The sequence below is a fragment of the Medicago truncatula genome, chromosome 4 (assembly GCF_003473485.1).
Source record: "Medicago truncatula cultivar Jemalong A17 chromosome 4, MtrunA17r5.0-ANR, whole genome shotgun sequence".
NCBI lineage: Eukaryota > Viridiplantae > Streptophyta > Magnoliopsida > Fabales > Fabaceae > Medicago > Medicago truncatula.
The window spans coordinates 60,203,006-60,228,323 of record NC_053045.1 but is presented as its reverse complement, the minus strand read 5'-3'; the positions used below and the strand labels follow the sequence as shown (position 1 = coordinate 60,228,323).

The 25,318-nt window shown below is 34.2% G+C and overlaps 5 protein-coding genes across 5 annotated transcripts; all 5 read left to right on the top strand.

The window, feature by feature from the left end:
* The first annotated feature begins 211 nt into the window (after positions 1-211).
* LOC25494186 (retrovirus-related Pol polyprotein from transposon RE2) lies at positions 212-4,606 on the top strand. Its single transcript, XM_039832829.1, has 6 exons — positions 212-439; positions 554-2,160; positions 2,242-2,363; positions 2,496-2,822; positions 2,895-3,441; positions 3,994-4,606. The coding sequence occupies exons 1-6, from the start codon at positions 212-214 to the stop codon at positions 4,604-4,606; spliced, it is 3,444 nt and encodes a 1,147-aa protein (XP_039688763.1).
* Positions 4,607-7,070: 2,464 nt separating this feature from the next.
* Positions 7,071-24,384, top strand: LOC112421392 (uncharacterized). The gene is made up of 8 exons (XM_039832989.1): positions 7,071-7,241; positions 21,009-21,097; positions 21,173-21,245; positions 21,328-21,393; positions 21,544-21,635; positions 21,736-21,980; positions 23,096-23,279; positions 24,150-24,384. The coding sequence occupies exons 2-7, from the start codon at positions 21,035-21,037 to the stop codon at positions 23,232-23,234; spliced, it is 678 nt and encodes a 225-aa protein (XP_039688923.1). The 5' UTR covers positions 7,071-7,241; positions 21,009-21,034; the 3' UTR covers positions 23,235-23,279; positions 24,150-24,384.
* LOC112421337 (uncharacterized) lies at positions 7,177-10,731 on the top strand. Its single transcript, XM_024782744.2, has 7 exons — positions 7,177-7,330; positions 7,406-7,478; positions 7,561-7,626; positions 7,777-7,868; positions 7,969-8,213; positions 9,329-9,512; positions 10,383-10,731. The coding sequence occupies exons 1-6, from the start codon at positions 7,268-7,270 to the stop codon at positions 9,465-9,467; spliced, it is 678 nt and encodes a 225-aa protein (XP_024638512.2). The 5' UTR covers positions 7,177-7,267; the 3' UTR covers positions 9,468-9,512; positions 10,383-10,731.
* Positions 13,541-14,628, top strand: LOC120580048 (stress-response A/B barrel domain-containing protein UP3). Its single transcript, XM_039832988.1, has one exon. It carries the CDS (start codon positions 13,595-13,597, stop codon positions 14,396-14,398), a length of 804 nt encoding a protein of 267 aa, XP_039688922.1. The 5' UTR covers positions 13,541-13,594; the 3' UTR covers positions 14,399-14,628.
* LOC120580047 (transcription factor MYB1) lies at positions 18,127-19,693 on the top strand. Its single transcript, XM_039832987.1, has 3 exons — positions 18,127-18,484; positions 18,588-18,717; positions 18,807-19,693. The coding sequence occupies exons 1-3, from the start codon at positions 18,352-18,354 to the stop codon at positions 19,465-19,467; spliced, it is 924 nt and encodes a 307-aa protein (XP_039688921.1). The 5' UTR covers positions 18,127-18,351; the 3' UTR covers positions 19,468-19,693.
* Positions 24,385-25,318: the final 934 nt, after the last annotated feature.

Below are 25,318 nucleotides of genomic sequence, written 5' to 3'. Positions count from 1 at the left end.
AGGCAGAAAAGAGATGGACCAAAACCCACCTGTGATCATTGTGGGAAGGGTGGTCACATCAAAGCTAAATGTTATGAAATAGTTGGATACCCTGCACATTGGGACACTCGCAGAACACAACGCGGGAGCGCAAAGCCATGAGGAAGAGCTGCCACTGTTCAGGCAAATCAAAATCAAATTTTTGAGGAAGCAGAAGTAACAGACACAGGTCATGCTTTGCATGGGATGCGATTCAAGGGGACAGAATCATCAGTCATGGCTGGTAATAAACAGATCCAATGGGGTCTTGGACAGTGGGGCGTCTCATCACATGACCCCTTCTTCCTTCATACTAGAGGATATAAGAGTTCTTGAGAAACCTTTTTACATCACTATCCCAACAGGGGAGGTAGTGCTTGTGGAGAGAACTGGAAATCTCAGACTTGATAAATATATCAAGGTAGTCAATGTGTTGATTGTTCCTAGATTTAGTTGCAATCTTATTTCAATACATAAACTGACGTGTGATATGAAATGTATGGTCACTTATCACTCTGATTCTTGTGTTATTCAGGACCTAGCCACGAGGAGGATGATTGGTTCGGGTAGCTTGCAAAATGGGGTTTATGTGCTCAAAGAAGTGGATCAAGGAACGGCTTATGCTACAAATCAAGGAGACAACACCACTCTTTGGCACTGCAGAATGGGTCATCCCTCAATTCAGTCTCTTCAGCAATTGTCTGGTTTAATTAAATGTAGTTTTGATTTCAATAAAATAGACTGTTGTGACATATGTCACAAGTCCAAGCAATGTAGACTCTCCTTTACCCAAAGCATGAATAAAGCTGAAAGGCCTTTTGATTTAGTTCATTGTGATTTGTGGGGAAAGTATAATACTGCTTCAAGTGATGGATCACACTATTTTCTAACATTAGTTGATGATCATACACGTGCAACTTGGGTGTATCTAATGAAACATAAGAGCCAAACCACCAATATACTTATGAACTTTTACAATATGATAGAGACACAGTTCAACACAAAAATCAAGAGAATTCGCAGTGACAATGGAACCGAGTTTACCAACTCAAAAGTACAATCCTTCCTCATGGATAAAGGGATACTTCATGAAACTTCATGTGTGGCCACACCGCAGCAAAATGTGCGGGTTGAAAGAAAACACAGACACATTTTGAATGTTGCAAGAGCTTTGAGGTTCCAAGCAAATCTTCCCATTCACTTTTGGGGAGAATGCATACTAGCAGCAACTCACATCATTAACAAGACACCGACTGTAGCCAACAAAGGGATCACACCTTTTGAAAAGCTGTTTGGGAAGTCACCGAGTTATGATCATCTCAGAGTTTTTGGGTGTTTATGTTATGTTGGAACGCGTTTGAAATCCAGAGACAAATTTGACCCAAGAGCAGAGAAGTGCATCTTTGTTGGTTACCCGCAAGGCCATAAAGGTTGGAGAGTCTACAGTTTAAGGACTCGTGAATTCTACACCTCGCGAGATGTTATATTTTATGAGCACATATTTCCCTACATTGAATCTCAAACAAATAAGATCAAAGAGGCACCCTCTAAAATTTTTCATGACATCTCTGAATCACACGAAGATGAGAGTCATGAGAACGAGATGAAAGATGAGGAGCGAAATGGTCAAGAAAAAGAAGACTCGACACAAATTTTGGGGGAGATGATACAAGAAGGCAGAACTGATGAGAAGGATGAAACCCAACAACAAAATGGCCTCATTGATCTCCCACCACGTAACAGGCGACCACCTGGATACCTTGTGGACTACCATCGCCCTACAATAAGCAAGAACCCCTCAAGCAAGCACCCGGATCAGTCCCACTCTTCAGGTAAAGCCTATGCTATCACTAATTTTATCAATGATAGATGTTTTTCCCAAAGACATCAGGTTTATCTTGCAGCAATCAGTAGCATTCAAGAACCAAAGAATTATCAAGAGGATGCAACACATCCTGAGTGGCAAAAGGCCATGGCAGCAGAAGTCAAAGCACTGGAAGACAATAAAACTTGGGATGTTATGCTACCACCGATGGGAAAGAAGGTAGTCGGTTGCCGATGGGTCTATAAGGTAAAGTACAAAGCTTCCGGAGAAGTTGAGAAATACAAGGCGAGGCTTGTAGCAAAGGGGTTCACTCAAATAGAAGGAGAAGATTTCAACGAGACGTTTGCTCCTGTAGCTAAAATGACGACAGTTCGATGTCTTCTTTCAGTTGCTGTAGCAAAGGGGTGGGAGCTCCACCAAATGGATGTAAGCAACGCATTCCTACACGGGGATCTCGAAGAAGAAGTATACATGCAAGTTCCCGATGGATACCAAGTTCCCAAGAAAGGAATGGTTTGCCGTCTGAGAAAGTCCTTGTATGGGTTGAAACAAGCTTCGCGGAATTGGTACTCAAAACTCTCTCAATCACTCATAAACTATGGGTTCCAAGAATCTGATGCGGATCATAGCTTATTCACTTACACTGAAGAAGACAAATTCATGGCTGTTTTAGTGTATGTGGACGATCTGGTAGTTGCAGGAAATAATAGCTCTACATGCAACAAATTCAAGCAATATCTAAAGCAGTGTTTTCACATGAAGGACCTTGGATCTCTAAAATATTTCCTAGGTCTTGAGTTAGCGCGAGGAGCAACTGGGCTATTCATTTGCCAACGAAAATACACTCTAGATATTTTAAGCAAGTGCAAAATGCTTGACTGCAAACCATCCTCATTTCCAATGGAGCAAAATCAGAAACTTGCTTTGGATGCAGGTCCAATTTTCGCAAATCCGCCGCGTTACAGAAGACTGGTTGGTCGTCTAATCTATCTGACCATTACACGACCAGAGATCACTTATTCAGTTCACATATTGAGCCAGTTTATGCAAGCTCCTCAACAGGCTCATTGGGATGCAGCCATGCGTGTACTGAGGTATTTGAAATCATCGCCAGGACAAGGTATCATCCTACCTAAGGACAATGATCTCCAACTAGTAGGATATTGTGATTCGGATTGGGCATCATGCCCTTTAACTCGAAGATCCACCACAGGTTACTTGATGAAATTAGGATCTGCCCCAATATCATGGAAGACGAAGAAGCAAATCACCGTGTCAAAGTCATCAAGTGAGGCAGAGTATCGAGCCATGAACCAAGCTGTTAGCGAGATCATTTGGTTGCGCAGTCTATTGTCCAGTTTACAAATTCAGTATGATTGTCCTACTGTTCTGCATTGTGATAATCAAGCTGCAATCCACATTGCAGCAAACCCAGTATTCCACGAAAGGACAAAACACATTGAAACCGATTGCCATTTCATTCGTACTCATCTGCAGAGAGGCGTAATTTCCACCACCTATATCCATACTAAAAAGCAACAGGCTGATATATTCACGAAGGCATTAGCATCCAAGCAGTTTCAAGATCTTACTGCCAAGTTGGGTCTTCATAACCCTCACACTCCAACTTGAGGGGGAGTATTGAAGAGTTAAATAATATTTTTGATTCTCTCCTACAGTCAGACTATGTATTATAGGAGGAATTATAGGGTCTACGGTTTTGACCTTCAACAGTTGAGATTTCATAGGATATGTATTTATTAGTTTTATTAGTCTTTTATTAGCCTTCTTTAGTTAGCCTCTTCTGGTTAATATATATCCATGTACAGTTTCTTTGTTTTGATATATACAGAAATATATGCCTTTCAATAGAATCTCCGTAGATTTCTAGTCACAAAACTATTTTTTTTTCCTTGTATAATATCAATTTTAAAAAATATATCTTAACATAATATTGAACTTAACTACTATGCAAAAATCAGCTAAACTGTGGGAATGGACCGTTATTTGGTTAGTTAAACTGTTAAAAGTATTAAAGTTAAAGAATGAAGGAAGTATTGAATATGGGAGAGTTATTTTACAGTGAACATTGAGAGCCAACAACAGAAAGAAATGATGTTATCAATAATCGAGCATGTGGTGTTGTTCAGGATCAAAGAAGACGTTCCACAATCAGCGATTGATTCCATGGTGAAGCAAGTGAATTCCCTTATCTCTCTTGAAGAGCCACTTCACTTAACTATGGGTCCGTTGGTAAGTATTCAATCCTCCAATTCCATTTCATCTTTCAATTTCACTCACATGATCCATAGTAGATTCAGATCCAAGGAAGATCTCCATGCCTATGCAGTGCACCCTACACACTTGGCAGTCATCAAAGATAACAAGCCTATAGTTGATGAAACCATGGCTCTTAATTGGGTCACCGAGGTTCACGATAACGACTTGGTTCTACAACATGGATCTGCTATGCAAGTTGTGTTCTTCAAGTTGAAGGAGGGTTTGGGAGAAGAAGTTAAAGATGAGGTGTTGAAGGGTATAAGTGGAATTCAACATCAGTTTAATTGTGGGGAAAATTTCTCTCCTGGTAGAGCTAAAGGGTTCTCTATTGGTTCCCTTTCGGTTTTTCCAAGTTTAAGGGAATTGCATGAAGTTGATTCTCATGAGGAATTTCGCAAATATGATACGAATGATAAGGTTAAGGAAAATCTGGACACTGTATTGGTTCTTGGTTATGTGTCACATAACCCAACATCGCCTTGACGAGGTTTTTTTACTTTGATTTTCTTAAAATATGGTTTTGTTTCCTAGTTGAATTAGACCATTGCTCTTCTGACATTCAAAATATGCTAGGAACATAAGTAAAAGATCAAAAAATCCAGCTCGCTGAGAGTATTTTAGTAATTTACTTATGTTGTTAAGAATTTCTAATTATCAAAAAAGCAATCGTCGTTGAATTAATGTCAGTGTTACCCATTTGTAATGTGATGTTAGTTAGGTACGATATATGACACGATTTATGTAGTCTACCTACCTTCGAAATTGGGGATATGTTGGTTGATCTTTATTAAATTGGTTGAGTGGCAATATTCATGATTTGGTACTTTAGCTACTTTCAGCGTGCACTGTGTACTTCCTTTTATTAATATCTTGTTGAAATTATGTAATATTTCAAAATTTTCATTCTTCTTTTTAGCATCATGTGCTTAAGCAAGTTAATTCCATAAATATTTCTGTAGTGAAATATTGATGATGTTCTTTTTTTGACAAAATAGTGAAATATTGACTGTGATTCTTATTTCTGAATGCAGGCTATAATCCAAACTACCTTAATTCTGATGTCATATTCTTTACAAATTTAATATATCTCTGTTTTGTTTGTCTTTGCGACTATCTAAATATGGCAATCATTTTCATCCTCAATGTTTTTTTTTCTTCTTTTTGGCTGTCACCGTGGTCATGTTCTTTATGAGTTTCTCAGTGTAATAACTAGTGACTAGAAAAGTAAAACTGGTAGATGATTAACTAGATACTTTTTGATGTTTTTTACATAATTATTACTTGTTAGACACTCATTGACCTTTTTAAACCCTTTTATTCTTCTTTATGTGAATCATTTGGATTATATAATTTGTGAATTAGTTTACTGATTTGATTGAGCATTTTCATTTGAGTTTAATACTGTATAACATATTATACAGTTTTTTTTAGGGGAGCACACATTATAAACTTGTCATTATGTGTATATTCTATATACACATCACTTGTTCGTGTATCATTAAATTAATCTCTCTCGGAGGATTAGTTTGTTTGAAAATACTACATCCAGATCATTTGCATCATTTTCATAAAATGATGTAGGCATGTAGCCCTATCTTAAACAATTTATAAGTTAAATGTTTCATAAACTAAATGTCTTAAGAATGATAATCGTTCGTTCCCACTTTTGAGTTTGTTAAAAAACTTATCCAATGATAATTAACTGCCGATGAAGTAAATATGTAATTTTCTGGTGTTTCATGGCAAAGGTTAAAGTGTGAACAGCAAGCTTCCTTAAAAATTGTGTTTTTTTTTTTTTAAGGAAAAAATTGTGTTAAGATGTGCTTAAACCTCATGCCTCATGACCTAACAATTAGAAATAGGTGGGGAAATTGTTCTTTAAACTCCTAAAAATTGCTCACAAACAACCTAAAACACCTATACGAATAGTTAATTGCTGTTAGACGCCAAATAATAATTAACTACGGTTCAATTTTTTTTAGTGTCCCTAAAAAGCACAATTACCATTTAGTGCTCGGTAACATAGGAGTGAAGGATACTAACAATACACTCATTTCAACATTTTTGTCTGTTGAGAGAGTAAAAGAATAATTTAATTAAATAAATTTGTATGATTGATGAAATTGAAAAAGAAAGAGGTTATAGATTTACATTCAGGTGGAAGGTGAGAAGTAGAAAGTTGAACAGAGCGGTCTCTGAATGTTATTCATGATAGTAACATTTAGTGGAACTTGTAAATTTTTCATTTAATGAAAGAGTTTATATTAGGCATACTTTTCTATATCTTTTATTAAAAAAATATTCAACATTCATTATTTTTTGAGACAACTAAATTCATAACATAGATATATAGTGGGAGAAAATAGATATATATAGTGTACAATATTAGAATCAAACTCAGTTGCATCGTGTCTTGACGATAGAAAATTATCCATCGCTTTTATTGAATCGAGCTCGGAATCAACCGGAACAAAGTTTAGTTCATAAACTCGTTGCTTCTTCCACATGCACATCACATTTTGGCTTAAACCACTATTTTAGCAAAATAAAGAGCACCCATTTCATCCTTATACAAATATCAATACCGACTTTGTTATCGAAGGAGAAAAAAGATGCATCAATGTTACATTCAACATTCACAATTATTAATAATTGAAAATTTTAAATGTTATTTCAATGATTTTTTTTCTTTCTAAATGCAATATTTAAATATTACAATTTTTAAATGATATTAAATAGTTTTATCAAATAATACATTTAGCCATTAGTTCATATACAAATTGTAATACATTTAGCCATTTGTAGTTCATATACAATTGATAAAGGTGAGAATCTCATAACCTCTTTGAACATAGTTTCAAACCTTAGAGTCACTAAAATTATATATATATATATATTGTAGGAACAAATAGACGGAATTGTTACATATGCTCATTTGCCAATACATAGTTGTCGAATTATTACAATGTTAGATATTTATTTAGAGTTCCCACTTTGTGAATCCTATCATTCTCTCAAGTTCACTCACTCTAATTCCTATAGAGTAAAGACTCAACTAAAGTAAAAAATTCATTCTGTGTGTCATTGTTTTCAAAAAAACGAAAAGAAGAAGGTTAGGGTTTTGGAAATCGTGCAGCTTCCAGAATGATTCGCTCCAATGGCGTTAGGCTTCTCTCATCTCATCTCATCCGCGACTCATGCAAATCCGTATGCAATCTTTCTCTCACGCTCCTTAATTCATCCATTTTATTTTCTGCTTATCTTTTCGTTGGTGAATTTCAGATCTATGAAGGAGTGTTCCATAGGACATTGGATTCTGGACTCTGGACTCTTTCCAGAGTTATTGGAGGAGGAGGTGGTACTTGTTATTCACCCTTTTCATTTTCTAAACAAATACTATCATCTTAAGATCTACCCTGTTAATTTTACAATTGCAGTTGCACATGGACATGGCGTTAATGTCAATAACCGAGTGCTACCAAACTCATCAATCCGTGGTTCAGGTATTAATCATAAAACATAAATGCATTAGAGTAGTATTATACTTTTAGTAGGGCTTCCAAGTTCATGTATGCTAGTACTAATTTACTTTCTTTTAGTTACTAACATTTCCCATATATGCTTGATTATTGACCTTTATTTTCCCCTTTCAGCATCACTGTCAAGATACCACATTTATGAAAGTTATCCATCTTCTTCTTCTCTAGTCAAGAGAAAGAGAAAGGGAAGAAAGGGAATTGACGGGGTAAATTTTTTTTACTTAACTATCCTGTGTCAATTCGTTCCCATAATTTGTATTTTAATATTTCCATGTGTTCTATGCCTAATCACTGTGTCAATACAAGGTCACTGATGCGGATTTTCAAAAAGGGTTTGAAAATTGGTGCAAGAAACATAAAGCAACATTCTCCTCAGAGGAAGATAAACAAACCACGTTCAACTGGTTCCGTAAAACTTATATCTACGGTCGTGAATTTCCTTGTGCTGCTGCCCCTCCCGTTCATCTCAAAGATATCATAGATTGCATTCGGAGATATGGAATACATGGAGACAGTAAAGTGAAGTATGAGTTTTTGTTGGAAAGATCGAGGTGCACAAATTTTACTCTTGATTCAATGTAGAGGATGCACATACGAATTTACAAGGATCATTTTCATCTTTTTTATGTTCTTTTTTCTTTTTCATCTTAGTTTGCTTTCCTAATTAATTTCTTATAATGGTGGTGGCTTTAAGTTTGAGTTCCGTAGTAAGAGTGGTAATATGCTACATGTGAGATAAAATCACAATTTTGGTATAGAATCATACGTAAATCATGAGTTAGAGAATTCTAAGCTCTCCTTCTTTAACATTCAGTGTTGTGTGTCATTGTCAGTTGCCATTATTTATTATGTTTTCCAATACACTTCTTGTAACATGTTTAATTCTATTATTTGACTGGTTTGTACTTTGTGTGACAATCACTGTTGCATACCTCAAAACAGAGAAGTACAAGCAATAAACACAAATTAGTAGAAATATTTTTGGTATTATTGAATTAGAAATTGAAAATGCAGATGAGAACACACTCCCCAATCCTCCCCGGAGCAGAGCTGAGGTGAGCTTGCTCCACAGAGAGAGATTACAATTCTCCGCCCCCTTTCTCGGATCAATCCTTAATAACATAAATCATAACTAAACCACGCCCTCTCAAACTGGCCCTACTGCCACATCAGCAGTGCTACTTCCTATTTCTCCTCACATAGGCTTTCCACTCCTTAGGCCCACTTTGCTGGCCCAATATCATTGCGTCCCTATCAATTACCATGTTTATAAAGCTTGCCATAATTGCACAAACATAATGTTTTTGCTGTAAAGCTTTGTACTCTTTAGTCTTTACATACTGTATGTAATAATTTAATTATTCTAGATGTTTGTCTTCACTGTGGGAGATATATGCGTCAAAACACCGGGCTTTGACCTATAACTTATCACCATTTTGTATATTTTTGTTGCTTATGATGTTCTTATTGGACTCGATTGCATATTTTTACCTTTCCATTGCCTCGTCTTTAAAGGGCTCATTTAACCTTAAATTTGATTGGAGACATGATTTGTTATGGTTCTTTTCAAAGTTCTAAGATTGTTTAAAACCATATTTGATATGTAGAAGTATTGAACGATCTTTGCACATTCCTTATTCCATTTTTTTTCTTTATGCACATGAAGGCATCCTATCTATCCTCCCTATCTGGCGAACTACAACATGGATGACCCTTCTGTCGTGGCTGAATTCCATGAACTTGAGGAAGTTTCTAAATGTAACTGTCCTGACTGTTGCACCGGCCGCGACCTCGGGCAATATTGAACGCGGCGCCAGGTTGTTGTCTACCAATGGAGACCCTACAATAACGTAAGATTGAATGATCATTTTCATGTTTTTCTGTTCTTTTTCTGTCCTATCTTCATATTATGGTGGCTTTAAGTTAAAGTTATTTATTAAGAGTAGTAATATGCTATGTGCGGGATAAAATCATGATTATGGTATTAAATCAAACTTTTGGAATGGTGAATAGGTAGGTAATGAGTTGGAATTGTATGCTCTCCTCTAGTAATGCAGTGTTGTGTGTCATTGACACAATTTGTTGTATTTTATCAACATATTTCTTTTTGTTTTAGTCATATAACATGTTTCCTTTATTCTATTGTTTTATTGTTCTCTATGCTAATCACTATGTTTATAAAGCTTGCAATAGCTTTTCAAATCGAATGTTTTTGCTGTATAACTTTGTTCTTTGTACAAATTACATGCGATAATTTTATATTTCTAGATGTTTATCTTCAGTTTGGGAGATATATGCATCGTAACACTTGGTTACGAGCTGTACCCATCACCATTTTGCATATTTTTGCTAATTTTGATGTTCTTATTGAATTCTATTGTATATTTTTACCTTTCATATCCTACTTAGTCACTTAGGCATTGTTGTGTATACATGCCTCATTTTTAAATGGGGCTCATTAAACATTATTTTCTCTTTGGGTGAAACCATTTAACATTAACCTTGATCTGAGACATGGATTGTTTTAGCATGTCATTGGTGCTTTTTCAATGTTTTAAGGTTTTGTTTAAAAGCCATTTTTATACGCCGAAGTATTGGACGGTCTTTCTACATTTCTTGTTTTTAAATTCTTTCTCGCATGATGTTACCCTCGTGTTCTCCTCATTGTAATTTCCTTCCCTCTGACAGTATTTGTTTTCTTATTGTGTTGTGACTTGCAGAAAGATATAAGTTATCTTGGGCAATGGCAACATTGTTATCTTGTCAAGGTTATATAGGTTATGCGTCTTGGTGGATCGCTGAGCTAGCACTGACTTTTAGTTTATGAATTTTTTTTTTTTTTTTTTTGATAAATAGACGAAATGGCAAAGCCATTATAAACTCACACACACAAGTGGAGGTACCGGGGTTCGAACCCCGGTCATGGCATCCGGCCTAACAATTTCGGCATTTCGGCAATTTATTTATATGTAATGGCTGTGTGGAGAAATAGCTGTTCTGATATATTTTAGACCTTCAAGAATATTTAAGAACTTATTGTTGAATCAATTAATTATATTTTTATTACAATCGCATTGCCATGGAAGCTTTTGGTATATTCCAACAAGTTTTAAAAAATGACTACCGAATTCTCAATTCTCATTGAACGTCGGTGTAAAACTAATTTACACAGACAATGCAAATCCCATTTTCTCTCTTTTCTCGGTTTGGTGTAAAATTTAACATGAATTTTTATCTATTTCTAGCAAACCAACTAGTTTGCAGAACTTTGAATATTCTTATCTGTGAATGAAAAAGAATAAACTGTACAGTAATACTAATAGGCTCAAACATTATATTTTTTTCACTATCTTCCACCACCATCTCTCTCCTTCCACACACAACCAGTTCACAAACACTCACCCTAGTCTGCACTTTACGTTCACCTAATTTTTTTTTTTTTTTGTTACTTATGCATTCACAAAAAAAAAATAAATTGTGATTCATGTTCTTAACTTTGATATTTTTTCTAATAGTTCTTCCAAACTAAACCAATTCATGAGACCGAAAATCACAGGATAAGTTATCCATTATGTCTTCTCCACCATCTTCAAATCCCTTATTGAAATTAAAATGACAGTACTTGTGTTTCATTTTCATCATCTTCAACATTCAGAGCATGCTATGATTTATGAACATCATAGTCATATTCAGATTTGTTTTTATTTTTATTTTTTACCATTTTTACACATAAACTATTAAAACCTGTAAAGCTTCAGCCACTTAAATAAATTTAGATTCCAATTTCATAAGAATTACAATCGACCGAAACATAATACCAAGATAAGAAGATTATAATAAAAATTGAATCACTAAATCGAAGACAAAGTAAAAAAAAAAAACGGGAGCATAATAACCAAGATGATGGAATTTTGGATTTTGAGGGGCGGAGTCCCGTAAGAAGTCCCTTCTATGGGAGTTATGGTCCTTGAATTTTTTCTGATTTTCTGGAGGGGCGGAGTCCCGTAAGAAGTCCCTTCTATGAGAGTTATGGTCCTTGAATTTTTTCTGATTTTCTGGGGAAGTTTTGAAGCAATCCGATCAAGTAGTCCAAAAACCCGATTTTTGACTAAGAACAGGTAACAATGACCCAAACCAGAAGAATGAAAGTTAGGAAAATTAATATTGTCCCAAAAATGACTATCCATGTTACAAACATGTTTAAGATTTGTGCTGAGGTCACGTTTAACATGGGAAAACAAACTTTCTTCCCATGATGGGAAACTTCACTTTTTACAGACACCAAACAGTTTTCCCAGTTGTGAAATAAATGGAATATGGATTCACCACTGTCAAGCTTCCCTAGAGTCATTACAGTTGTCTAAATCTCCACCGTTATATTTATCAAACGCTCCAAGTTTTATGTCTCAAAAGAAATTAAAAATACAGTATCAATAAAGGAAGGCTTCCCAGACCGCAAGCAAGGTTGTGTGGGGATCGAGAAGGCGGCCACCTCTATGGTGGTAGTGCCACAGAACACCGGCGAGGACAGGCAGGGAGCTTCTGTGTTGATGGATTAAACAGTTTATTTTATACTGTGACGTGAAGCTTGGGAATCGTACTAATGAAACAAATGGGTGGCACGGTGGTCATTCAACGAAGCGCCGCCGTCACGTTGCTGGAGCCCTGAATGAAGCTACTGTATTGTTGAGTTTAATCAATTGTTGCTGGAACCAAAAAGCAATACCAAATAAACTCAAATATATTATAAATGCACACGTGAACAACATATCCCAAAAACTGAAAATTCAAAGAGAAAGACTTGTATTTCATGTCTTTTGTGTTGCTTCTATAGATGAAGGAAATTCTTTGGTGTTGATTGCAGAGAAGTTAAATTCACATCAACGAGAGGCAACAATAGTTTTTCTTTTTCTTGTTTGATAAAAATAACTTGACGGAAGTTAAACAATGTCAAATAATAGGGGAGGTCAATGTTAAATAAGAAAATAGAGGGGGTGTCTGTGTCGTTTAAAGAGACCTCAAGGGAGATGAATGTATTTTTCCCAAACCTCTTTAATTAGAATGTGGGAAGCTTATATATTTTCAGATTTGATGAAACCTTGTAAATAAAATAGAAGACTGAGTTGCAAGACCTGCCCTCTTAAATTTGTGTAATGCAAAACCAGTCATTTGATAAAATTAGTGTGATTGAAAAAGCTTATGAAAAATCTTACAAGGTGTTCAAGATCAAACTGGTGGTATATTAATGTTAATATCTTTGTTATTTTAGTTTTGTTTGTGTTCATTGGGATTTTTATCATTAGAAGCTCTTGCAAAACTTATACCCATATCAGATAACCTTCACGCCAAATTAGTGGAGAATGGCAAGAAGAATGTTAGATAATGTTATAATTTCATTGATGACATGGCAGAGTACACTACGTTTGATTGTGTGAGCGGTTGAGATTTTTTTAAATGAAGTGACATTAGGATATTGTGAGGGTAGTCAATCTGAACCTCAAAAAGTTACTAGCAAGTAACCAACTTATGATCTGAACCGTTGAATAAATTAAATGATATATCTATGGTTGTAACATCAACTTTCCCATCATGGGAAATAACTCTCCTTTCCCATGTTAAACTCCACCTTGTGCTGATACAATTTGAATTATATAATCTGAACTGTTTTACCTTGAAAAATGGTATTTAGGAGGTTTCCGGATTATGTGATCCGGAAAAACCCATTACTCATCTTTTCACCATTTAACAAAAGAAAACATCATTTCCGATTATATAATCCGAAATGCTTCGAAGATAATTTTAGAAGAAAAAAAAAATAGGGCACGCGAGGAAAGACACGTGTAAAAGTAATGCTCAAAATAAAATTGGATTCACAAGAATCAAGTGAGTCACCCACTATCCCAGTCACTATCATTCATTTCCAGTGTAAACGATGTTGTGTCTGAGAACGCAGCTTTCATTTTCACTTCGCATACCTTCTTCCTCGTCATCTTCAAAACACCTCACACCACATCTTCTCTCATTTCCATCAAGATCTTCTTCTTCAATCAAAACCATGTCAACAACTCATTCCAAATCCCAAACCATAGAACACATCGTTCTCTTCAAAGTCAAACAAGACACCGAACCCTCCAAAATTACCTCCATGATTAACAATCTCAGCTCTCTCGTATCCCTCGATCAAGTCCTCCATCTTACCGTAGGCCCTCTCCTACGCAATCGTTCCACTTCATTAACCTTCACTCACATGCTTCACACTCGTTACAGCTCCAAACAAGATCTCGAAGCTTATTCCGCTCACCCTAGCCACGTCAGCGTCGTTAAGGGAAACGTGCTTCCTATCATTGATGATATCATGGCCGTTGATTGGATCGCTGAGGATCTTAACGGTGAGGATTTGGTTCCGAAGGAGGGTTCTGCGATGAGAGTTATGTTCTTGAAATTGAAGGAGAATGTTGTTAATGATAAGGTTTTACAGGTTATTAAAGAAATTCCAGAAAATTTTCAACAGATTAAGCAAATTTCCTATGGTGAGAATTTCTCTCCGGCGAGAGCTAAGGGATATTCGATTGCTTCGTTAGCGGTTTTTCCAGGAGAGAAGGAGATGGAGGAACATGATTCCAATCATGAGTTGATGAAATTTCAGAAGGATAAGGTTAGGGATCAGATTGAGAGTGTTGTTGTCGTTGATTATGTGGTGCCGCCGCCACCACCTCCTCAATCGGCAAGTCTTTGATGAAGGTTATTTCTGTTTGATCATTGCTTTTGAATTTTTCACTTCTGTGTTTCATTGTGTAGACCTGTTGTGTTGTACTCTCAATTTTGCAGTTTTTTTTACATCTTGGAAAGCTTATGAAAATAAATTTGAACTAGAAATAGCTTATGAACTTGTTGTAATTTGTTTTCAAAGGTTCTTTTATGTCAATCAATCAAAACATGATAATAAAACTTCAATAAGCTTATGAATGGGATGATGCCGGTGAACTTCAATTTTAACATTTTTCTTGAATTTTAAGTTGGTGTTGTGTGTAAAATAGCATAATGATATACTGGCAAAGGGTACATGAAATTATTAGAGCAACCTTACACAGTTTCACATTACCCCCGCCATTCCTTTTCTCCAAATTTCATAGAAAAAAACCTTCAATTTAGTCATTGGAATATCACACTCCCTTCCAATTTAGTTCTAAGTATAGATAAATTAGTCTTGAAAGTTGAAGAGAGTTATACTTAATAGACTAAGTTGAGATTTTGTTTCATTTCATACTATCCTATTCCTTATCATTATTACCCACAGGCACTATTAACCTTTCTCGTTCAGCCATATTCACTCTCCACCAGAGCTATCCCAACTCCAAGTCACTTTTTAGAATTCTCTGCGAGAACAACATACATATATGGCCTATAGATATGAGAGTGTTTTGATCAATTTTAAAACTTTTAGGTTGAATTGACATCCTTAATTACAAATTTTAGAATCTAAAGTATTAATTTCATCTATATTTTAGAATCTGAACTGGTAAAAGTTATGGAAAAAAAGTAGTCACAGTTGAACCGTAACTTATTTATAACACTTTAAAAATGGCAAAAAAATCTCATTCGAATTTTAAAATCTGAAAATCGAAAAGTATTTTTGAAAATTAAAAGGTTGCGTGAGAAGTATGGTGGATAAGATTAGAAATTCCCCCTATTTTATTCATGTTTTGAAAATTAAAATAGTTTATTTGTTAGATACCTGGGCTTGGTTCGCCCCAACCTGATGTATTTTAGGAAAATTGCTCTTCTCTCAGTAAAAAACGCTCACTTCCATATAGACCGACCAAAATACTCCCACTGAAATTCACATTGAAAGCTCACTTCCATACAACACCCTTTCAATCTATCGAGACATGTCACACGCAAAAACTCACAAAGAAAACATCAATGGCATCCACAGTCAAGTCACTAAACCCAACACCAACAAAGGGTTCAGATCCAACACCTGGAGAAGCAATGACAATGGAAGAGGAAAATTGTTTTTTTAACATTGAATACTTTCTATTGACATAAGTAAATGATCAAATTACCCCAGCGGTAGTTAATTGTCTCTGGCATATGCGGCTGCAGTTAATTGCCGCTGGCTCCTTCAGAGGTAGTTAATTGCCTTTGGCTTTTCTGCTTTTTTATTTTGATTTTACGTGTTTCGGTCGAAAAATCAAAATAAATTGAAACTTTACAGACCCTCTATTTTTTTTAGAGTTGTCTGCAACAAACCATATCAAAATTCAATTTCTAGGTCGACGTTTTGATGTTTTAGTTTCTTGAATTATTGGCGCATTAAAAATTCATATTTAATCCATCCGTTGTCGAAAAATTCAAATTTTTTGCGGGAATTTTTTTTTTTTTAAGTTCTTAATATGTGTACAAAAAATAATGAAAAAAATTCAATATCTATATAACTTTTCCGGACACGCAGTTGAAAAAATATTGCAATTTTAAGCGTTTCAGTAAAAAAATTAAAAATAAATTGACGATTACTCAAAATACTAAGAAAATTTGCAGATCCTCTATATCTATTTTTACAGAGGTGTCTGCAAAAAAACAGCTCAAAATTCAATTTTTAGGTTGATGTTTACGCGTTTTTAATTTTAGCGCGTTAAAAATTTATATATAATCCGTCCTTGTCGAAAAATTCAAAAAAAATTTGGGGGATGTTATTTTTTTGTTCTAAACATGAGTGCAAAAAAGCGTGAAAAAGTTCAACCTCTAGGACACTTTTTCGGACTCGCACTTGAAAAAAATTGCGATTTTGCATGGTTCGGTCGAAAAATCAAAATAAATTGAGACTTAGTCAAAATGCTACGAAAATTTATAGACACCTCTATAAAAATACATATAGATGATGTGCAATGTTTCGTAACATTCCGAATAAGTGTCGATTTTTTTTCAATTGCGATTTTGTGCGTTTCGGTCGAAAAATAAAAAAAATTGAGACTTATTTGGAATGTTACGAAACTTTTCATATCATCTATATATATTTTTATAGAGATGTATGTAAAGTTTCGTAGAATTCTGAATAACTTTCAATTTATTTTAATTTTTCAACCAAAACTCGTAAAATCATAATAAAAAACAACAAAGTCAGAGACAGGCACATATGCCAAGACAATTAACTACCGCTAGAGTAATTTAATCATTTACTTGTGTCAATAGGAAATATTCATTGTCAAAAAAACAATTTTCATGGAACAGCACGTGGTGGACAAGAGTGCAATGATGGTTCAAAGTTTCAATGTACATCCATGACATGTCTCGACAGATTGAAACTCATCCCTGCTGTTCACTTTGCTAAAAAATTGGAATTTGGGTGCTTTTCATTGAGAAAGTCAGAAAGAAAATTAGTGCGAGTTAACTTACGTGGGGTATTTTGAACCGTTTATATGGGAGTGTGTGTTTTTTGTTGGGAGAAGAGCAATTTTCGTATTTTAGGTTGGGTTGTGCCACCAAATATGTGGCCCAATGAAACTATGAGCGAACTTGATGTGTTCTCCGTTTGTTCGGTTAAGCTAGTTTGGATAGTTAAATTTGCTCTAATCGGTAATACTTCTTATGTTTTAAAGTACATGTTGCATTTTTAAAATGTGCACTATTCACATAATCTACTTTGATATTTTTTAATTAATACATAAATATTTAGTAAAAAAAACTATTTGTTAAAAAAAAAGTGTATAATATTTTTTTAAAAATAAATAAATGTTCAACTTTATAATTTATCCTCTAAAAAAAATTATATTTTAGATTGGCTACCGTCAAAATATATTTGACTCTTAAAAGAATATAGGTATATAGAAATAAAATTTCTAAAATACTCTAAAAAAAAATCACTTTTTAGATTAATTGAATAACTGATGTATCTAATTTATAATATATATTAGATACATCAATTATTCATTTAATTTGGACCGTCGTAAAAAAACATAGCATTTATGGGCAACCAAGCCAGATGAAGCTCATCATAATTAAAATCACTTCGCCTTACTGGCCTCATGTTTTGGGGGGCTATAGACTGGCATAACGAATATATCCATAAAAGGGCGATGCTAGTTGTTAGATATGAATAAAGGGTTTATAAATAGGTTGCATGTCGTATTTATAAATACACCCCTCACTCAAGGCGTAAAAGAGAGTCTCATCCAATATAGAATTATGTAACTTTGATTACCTAAGATCTTTAGGAATACGTAGGACCAGGAAAATCCATGTCCAGCTCACATCTAAATCATCACCTCTATGTTATATTATTTTCTGCAAGTACATAATCTATAAAATAATTTTTTTTCTTATATTAAGGATCGGAGAGAGTAACACTTTAAAAGTTAATAGAATATTATATTTATATATTAAAAGTTTTTTTTGTAAAAAAAAATAAAAAATTTAGTAGGTGTATCTAAAATAAAGTATAACACTGTTGAAGCCAGATATAAATTTCTAGCCAAGTGCATGTCCCATTCTAACATTGTTCCGTGACATGACATAAATGATAGCAATTCCATATGCAACCTAAAGTATCCATATATTGGCACATATGTGTATATATAGGTGGTTACCAATTACTCTTGCAAGTTATTTAATTCTGTCTACATCCAAACACGTACTCCAATCCGGAGAGTGAGGTAGGAATCCAAAACAGCCTAATTAAGAAGAGCATCAATGGGGAGAAGTCCTTGTTGTGCAAAGGAGGGATTGAACAGAGGTGCTTGGACAGCTCATGAAGACAAAATTCTCTCAGACTACATTAAGCTCCATGGTGAAGGAAAATGGAGAAACCTTCCCAAAAGAGCAGGTTCATTAATTATGTATCTTCTTACATAGATCATCAATGACGCACTTTTGTTTGCTTATATTTTTTTCCTTCATGTTTTTGTAAATATATTTATGCCATGCAGGTTTAAGAAGATGTGGAAAAAGTTGTAGACTTAGATGGTTGAATTATCTAAGACCAGATATTAAGAGAGGCAACATATCCTCAGATGAAGAAGATCTTATCATCCGACTTCACAAACTACTTGGAAATAGGTAACATTTGATTATCATAAAAAGTGATTACTAATACTAATTATTTTGAAGAATTTATGCTAATTGTTCTTCCTTTAATTTTTTGGTAGATGGTCTCTAATAGCTGGAAGACTACCAGGGCGAACAGACAATGAAATCAAGAATTATTGGAACACGAATTTAGGAAAAAAGGTTAAAGATCTCCAACAACAAAACACCAACAACTCTACTCCAAAAAATGCAAAGATCGCACATAAACAGAACAATCCTAAACCAATGGTGCCAAACTCACATGTTGTTCGTACAAAAGCTACCAAGTGCTCTAAGGTATTATTCATGAATTCACTCCCTAACTCATCAACAATGCAGAATTTGCAGAACAAAGTTGAGACAGAGACAAAAACAAAGCCATCAATGCATGTTGATAGCAGGGATAGTGATTCAATGAGTAACAACCAAATGGAGAATGGTAATGAATTTTTGTCATTTTCAGATGCGAAAAAAGGACTATCCACAGATTTGCTAGTTGATTTTAACATGGGAGATCATGATATTAGCTTATCCGAACTTTTGAACTCGGATTTTTCAACTGCATGCAATTTTGATTACAATGAGTTATTGTCACCTTGTTCTGACCAGACTCCTATGTTTTCGGATGAGATTCTCAAGAACTGGACAGAATGTAGTTTTGTTGATGAGAAAAATGTGACTAACAACCTTCATTATTTTACTTCTTTTCTCGAATCCAGTGAGGATGTACTTGGAGAATGAAATTAACCACTCTAGACTTTGTAGTTACAATTAGATGTCCTTCTTAAACATCCTTTTTACTCAATTAAATTAGCCACTCTAAGCTTTTTATTTGTTTATTTTGATTTCGTGCTACTATCCTTCAATAAGTAAATATATATTTTGCGGTTTAATATTGCTACCACCAATGGTTAGTGGTTACCAAAAATAATAAAATAGCTAAGATAGTATGAAGTCTTTCATTTCATGTTTGTGGACTTGGAAATCTCATGGAACGATGTTTAACGTATTATATATATTATTGGCATTGATTTTTGGGATCTTCTACATTGTCAAACTAAAGGGTTTTGGTTGTTTTCTAAACTAAAAATAAATTAATGACAATTTTTGTTATTCATCGAACTATTTGTAAACTCTTTTATTTCACACAAAAAAATAAAATTATTGTCTATAAGCATTAGGCTACTTTTCTATATCTTTTATTAAAAAAATATTCAACATTCATTATTTTTTGAGACAAATAAATTCATAACATAAATATATAGTGGGAGAAAATAGATATATAGTGTACAATATTAGAACCAAACTCAGTTGCATCGTATCTTGACGATAGAAAATTATCCATCGCTTTTATTGAATCGAGCTCGGAATAAACCGGAACCAAGTTTAGTTCATAAACTCGTTGCTTCTTCCACATGCACATCACATTTTGGCTTAAACCACTATTTTGGCAAAATAAAGAGCACCCATTTCATCCTTATACAAATGTCAATACCGACTTTGTTATCGAAGGAGAAAAAAGATGAATCAATGTTACATTCAACATTCACAATTATTAATAATTGAAAATTTTAAATGTTATTTCAATGATTTTTTTTTCTTTCTAAATGCAATATTTAAATATTACAATTTTTAAATGATATTAAATAGTTTTATCAAATAATACATTTAGCCATTGTTCATATACAAATTGTAATACATTTAGCCATTTGTAGTTCATATACAATTGGTAAAGGGGAGAATCTCATAACCTCTTTGAACATAGTTTCAAACCTTAGAGTCACTAAAATTATATATATATATATATATATATATATTGTAGAACTAATAGACGACATTTTTTTTAAAGGAAAAAAATGGGGCGGTTATAAAGATGAACATGGTTACTTGTTTAATTAAAAAAATAATTAATTTAAATTAATAGGGTTAAATTTGGAAGAAAATATAAAAAGCTACCAGCTATAAGCTAAAAAGCTATTTGAAATAGCTTTTCAAAAAACGCTATAAGCTCATGAAAAAAGCTTGTTACCAAACACGTCACGTTTTCATCTAACGAACTTATAAGCTAATCCAACAAACTATAAGCTAGCTTTTTTTGTTACCAAACACACTGCCTAAAAAATTAACGAAGAGGACTATAGAAAATAAGTTAAGGGATCAAATCCCATACTTGACACGGAAAGTTACACTAGTATACATACAAGCCACGACACCGAAAACAAAAATAAAAAATTCATTCTGTGTGTCATTGTTTTCAAAAAAACGAAAAGAAGAAGGTTAGGGTTTTGGAAATCGTGCAGCTTCCAGAATGATTCGCTCCAATGGCGTTAGGCTTCTCTCATCTCATCTCATCCGCGACTCATGCAAATCCGTATGCAATCTTTCTCTCACGCTCCTTAATTCATCCATTTTATTTTCTGCTTATCTTTTCGTTGGTGAATTTCAGATCTATGAAGGAGTGTTCCATAGGACATTGGATTCTGGACTCTGGACTCTTTCCAGAGTTATTGGAGGAGGAGGTGGTACTTGTTATTCACCCTTTTCATTTTCTAAACAAATACTATCATCTTAAGATCTACCCTGTTAATTTTACAATTGCAGTTGCACATGGACATGGCGTTAATGTCAATAACCGAGTGCTACCAAACTCATCAATCCGTGGTTCAGGTATTAATCATAAAACATAAATGCATTAGAGTAGTATTATACTTTTAGTAGGGCTTCCAAGTTCATGTATGCTAGTACTAATTTACTTTCTTTTAGTTACTAACATTTCCCATATATGCTTGATTATTGACCTTTATTTTCCCCTTTCAGCATCACTGTCAAGATACCACATTTATGAAAGTTATCCATCTTCTTCTTCTCTAGTCAAGAGAAAGAGAAAGGGAAGAAAGGGAATTGACGGGGTAAATTTTTTTTACTTAACTATCCTGTGTCAATTCGTTCCCATAATTTGTATTTTAATATTTCCATGTGTTCTATGCCTAATCACTGTGTCAATACAAGGTCACTGATGCGGATTTTCAAAAAGGGTTTGAAAATTGGTGCAAGAAACATAAAGCAACATTCTCCTCAGAGGAAGATAAACAAACCACGTTCAACTGGTTCCGTAAAACTTATATCTACGGTCGTGAATTTCCTTGTGCTGCTGCCCCTCCCGTTCATCTCAAAGATATCATAGATTGCATTCGGAGATATGGAATACATGGAGACAGTAAAGTGAAGTATGAGTTTTTGTTGGAAAGATCGAGGTGCACAAATTTTACTCTTGATTCAATGTAGAGGATGCACATACGAATTTACAAGGATCATTTTCATCTTTTTTATGTTCTTTTTTCTTTTTCATCTTAGTTTGCTTTCCTAATTAATTTCTTATAATGGTGGTGGCTTTAAGTTTGAGTTCCGTAGTAAGAGTGGTAATATGCTACATGTGAGATAAAATCACAATTTTGGTATAGAATCATACGTAAATCATGAGTTAGAGAATTCTAAGCTCTCCTTCTTTAACATTCAGTGTTGTGTGTCATTGTCAGTTGCCATTATTTATTATGTTTTCCAATACACTTCTTGTAACATGTTTAATTCTATTATTTGACTGGTTTGTACTTTGTGTGACAATCACTGTTGCATACCTCAAAACAGAGAAGTACAAGCAATAAACACAAATTAGTAGAAATATTTTTGGTATTATTGAATTAGAAATTGAAAATGCAGATGAGAACACACTCCCCAATCCTCCCCGGAGCAGAGCTGAGGTGAGCTTGCTCCACAGAGAGAGATTACAATTCTCCGCCCCCTTTCTCGGATCAATCCTTAATAACATAAATCATAACTAAACCACGCCCTCTCAAACTGGCCCTACTGCCACATCAGCAGTGCTACTTCCTATTTCTCCTCACATAGGCTTTCCACTCCTTAGGCCCACTTTGCTGGCCCAATATCATTGCGTCCCTATCAATTACCATGTTTATAAAGCTTGCCATAATTGCACAAACATAATGTTTTTGCTGTAAAGCTTTGTACTCTTTAGTCTTTACATACTGTATGTAATAATTTAATTATTCTAGATGTTTGTCTTCACTGTGGGAGATATATGCGTCAAAACACCGGGCTTTGACCTATAACTTATCACCATTTTGTATATTTTTGTTGCTTATGATGTTCTTATTGGACTCGATTGCATATTTTTACCTTTCCATTGCCTCGTCTTTAAAGGGCTCATTTAACCTTAAATTTGATTGGAGACATGATTTGTTATGGTTCTTTTCAAAGTTCTAAGATTGTTTAAAACCATATTTGATATGTAGAAGTATTGAACGATCTTTGCACATTCCTTATTCCATTTTTTTTCTTTATGCACATGAAGGAATCCTATCTATCCTCCCTATCTGGGGAACTACAACATGGATGACCCTTCTGTCGTGGCTGAATTCCATGAACTTGAGGAAGTTTCTAAATGTAACTGTCCTGACTGTTGCACTGGCCGCGACCTCGGGCAATATTGAACGCGGCGCCAGGTTGTTGTCTACTAATGGAGACCCTACAATAACGTAAGATTGAATGATCATTTTCATGTTTTTCTGTTCTTTTTCTGTCCTATCTTCATATTATGGTGGCTTTAAGTTAAAGTTATTTATTAAGAGTAGTAATATGCTATGTGCGGGATAAAATCATGATTATGGTATTAAATCAAACTTTTGGAATGGTGAATAGGTAGGTAATGAGTTGGAATTGTATGCTCTCCTCTAGTAATGCAGTGTTGTGTGTCATTGACACAATTTGTTGTATTTTATCAACATATTTCTTTTTGTTTTAGTCATATAACATGTTTCCTTTATTCTATTGTTTTATTGTTCTCTATGCTAATCACTATGTTTATAAAGCTTGCAATAGCTTTTCAAATCGAATGTTTTTGCTGTATAACTTTGTTCTTTGTACAAATTACATGCGATAATTTTATATTTCTAGATGTTTATCTTCAGTTTGGGAGATATATGCATCGTAACACTTGGTTACGAGCTGTACCCATCACCATTTTGCATATTTTTGCTAATTTTGATGTTCTTATTGAATTCTATTGTATATTTTTACCTTTCATATCCTACTTAGTCACTTAGGCATTGTTGTGTATACATGCCTCATTTTTAAATGGGGCTCATTAAACATTATTTTCTCTTTGGGTGAAACCATTTAACATTAACCTTGATCTGAGACATGGATTGTTTTAGCATGTCATTGGTGCTTTTTCAATGTTTTAAGGTTTTGTTTAAAAGCCATTTTTATACGCCGAAGTATTGGACGGTCTTTCTACATTTCTTGTTTTTAAATTCTTTCTCGCATGATGTTACCCTCGTGTTCTCCTCATTGTAATTTCCTTCCCTCTGACAGTATTTGTTTTCTTATTGTGTTGTGACTTGCAGAAAGATATAAGTTATCTTGGGCAATGGCAACATTGTTATCTTGTCAAGGTTATATAGGTTATGCGTCTTGGTGGATCGCTGAGCTAGCACTGACTTTTAGTTTATGAATTTATTTATATGTAATGGCTGTGTGGAGAAATAGCTGTTCTGATATATTTTAGACCTTCAAGAATATTTAAGAACTTATTGTTGAATCAATTAATTATATTTTTATTACAATCGCATTGCCATGGAAGCTTTTGGTATATTCCAACAAGTTTTAAAAAATGACTACCGAATTCTCAATTCTCATTGAACGTCGGTGTAAAACTAATTTACACAGACAATGCAAATCCCATTTTCTTTCTTTTCTCGGTTTGGTGTAAAATTTAACATGAATTTTTTATCTATTTCTAGCAAACCAACCAGTTTGCAGAACTTTGAATATTCTTATCTGTGAATGAAAAAGAATAAACTGTACAGTAATACTAATAGGCTCAAACATTATATTTTTTCCACTATCTTCCACCACCATCTCTCTCCTTCCACACACAACCAGTTCACAAACACTCACCCTAGTCTGCACTTTACGTTCACCTAATTTTTTTTTTTGTTACTTATGCATTCACAAAAAAAAATAAAAATTGTGATTCATGTTCTTAACTTTGATATATTTCCTAATAGTTCTTCCAAACTAAACCAATTCATGAAACCGAAAGTCACAGGATAAGTTATCCATTATGTCTTCTCCACCATCTTCAAATCCCTTATTGAAATTAAAATGACAGTACTTGTGTTTCATTTTCATCATCTTCAACATTCAGAGCATGCTATGATTTATGAACATCATAGTCATATTCAGATTTGTTTTTATTTTTATTTTTTACCATTTTTACACATAAACTATTAAAACCTGTAAAGCTTCAGCCACTTAAATAAATTTAGATTCCAATTTCATAAGAATTACAATCGACTGAAACATAATACCAAGATAAGAAGATTATAATAAAAATTGAATCACTAAATCGAAGACAAAGTAAAAAAAAAAAAACGGGAGCATAATAACCAAGATGATGGAATTTTGGATTTTGAGAGGCGGAGTCCCGTAAGAAGTCCCTTCTATGGGAGTTATGGTCCTTGAATTTTTTCTGATTTTCTGGGGAAGTTTTGGAGCAATCCGATCAAGGAGT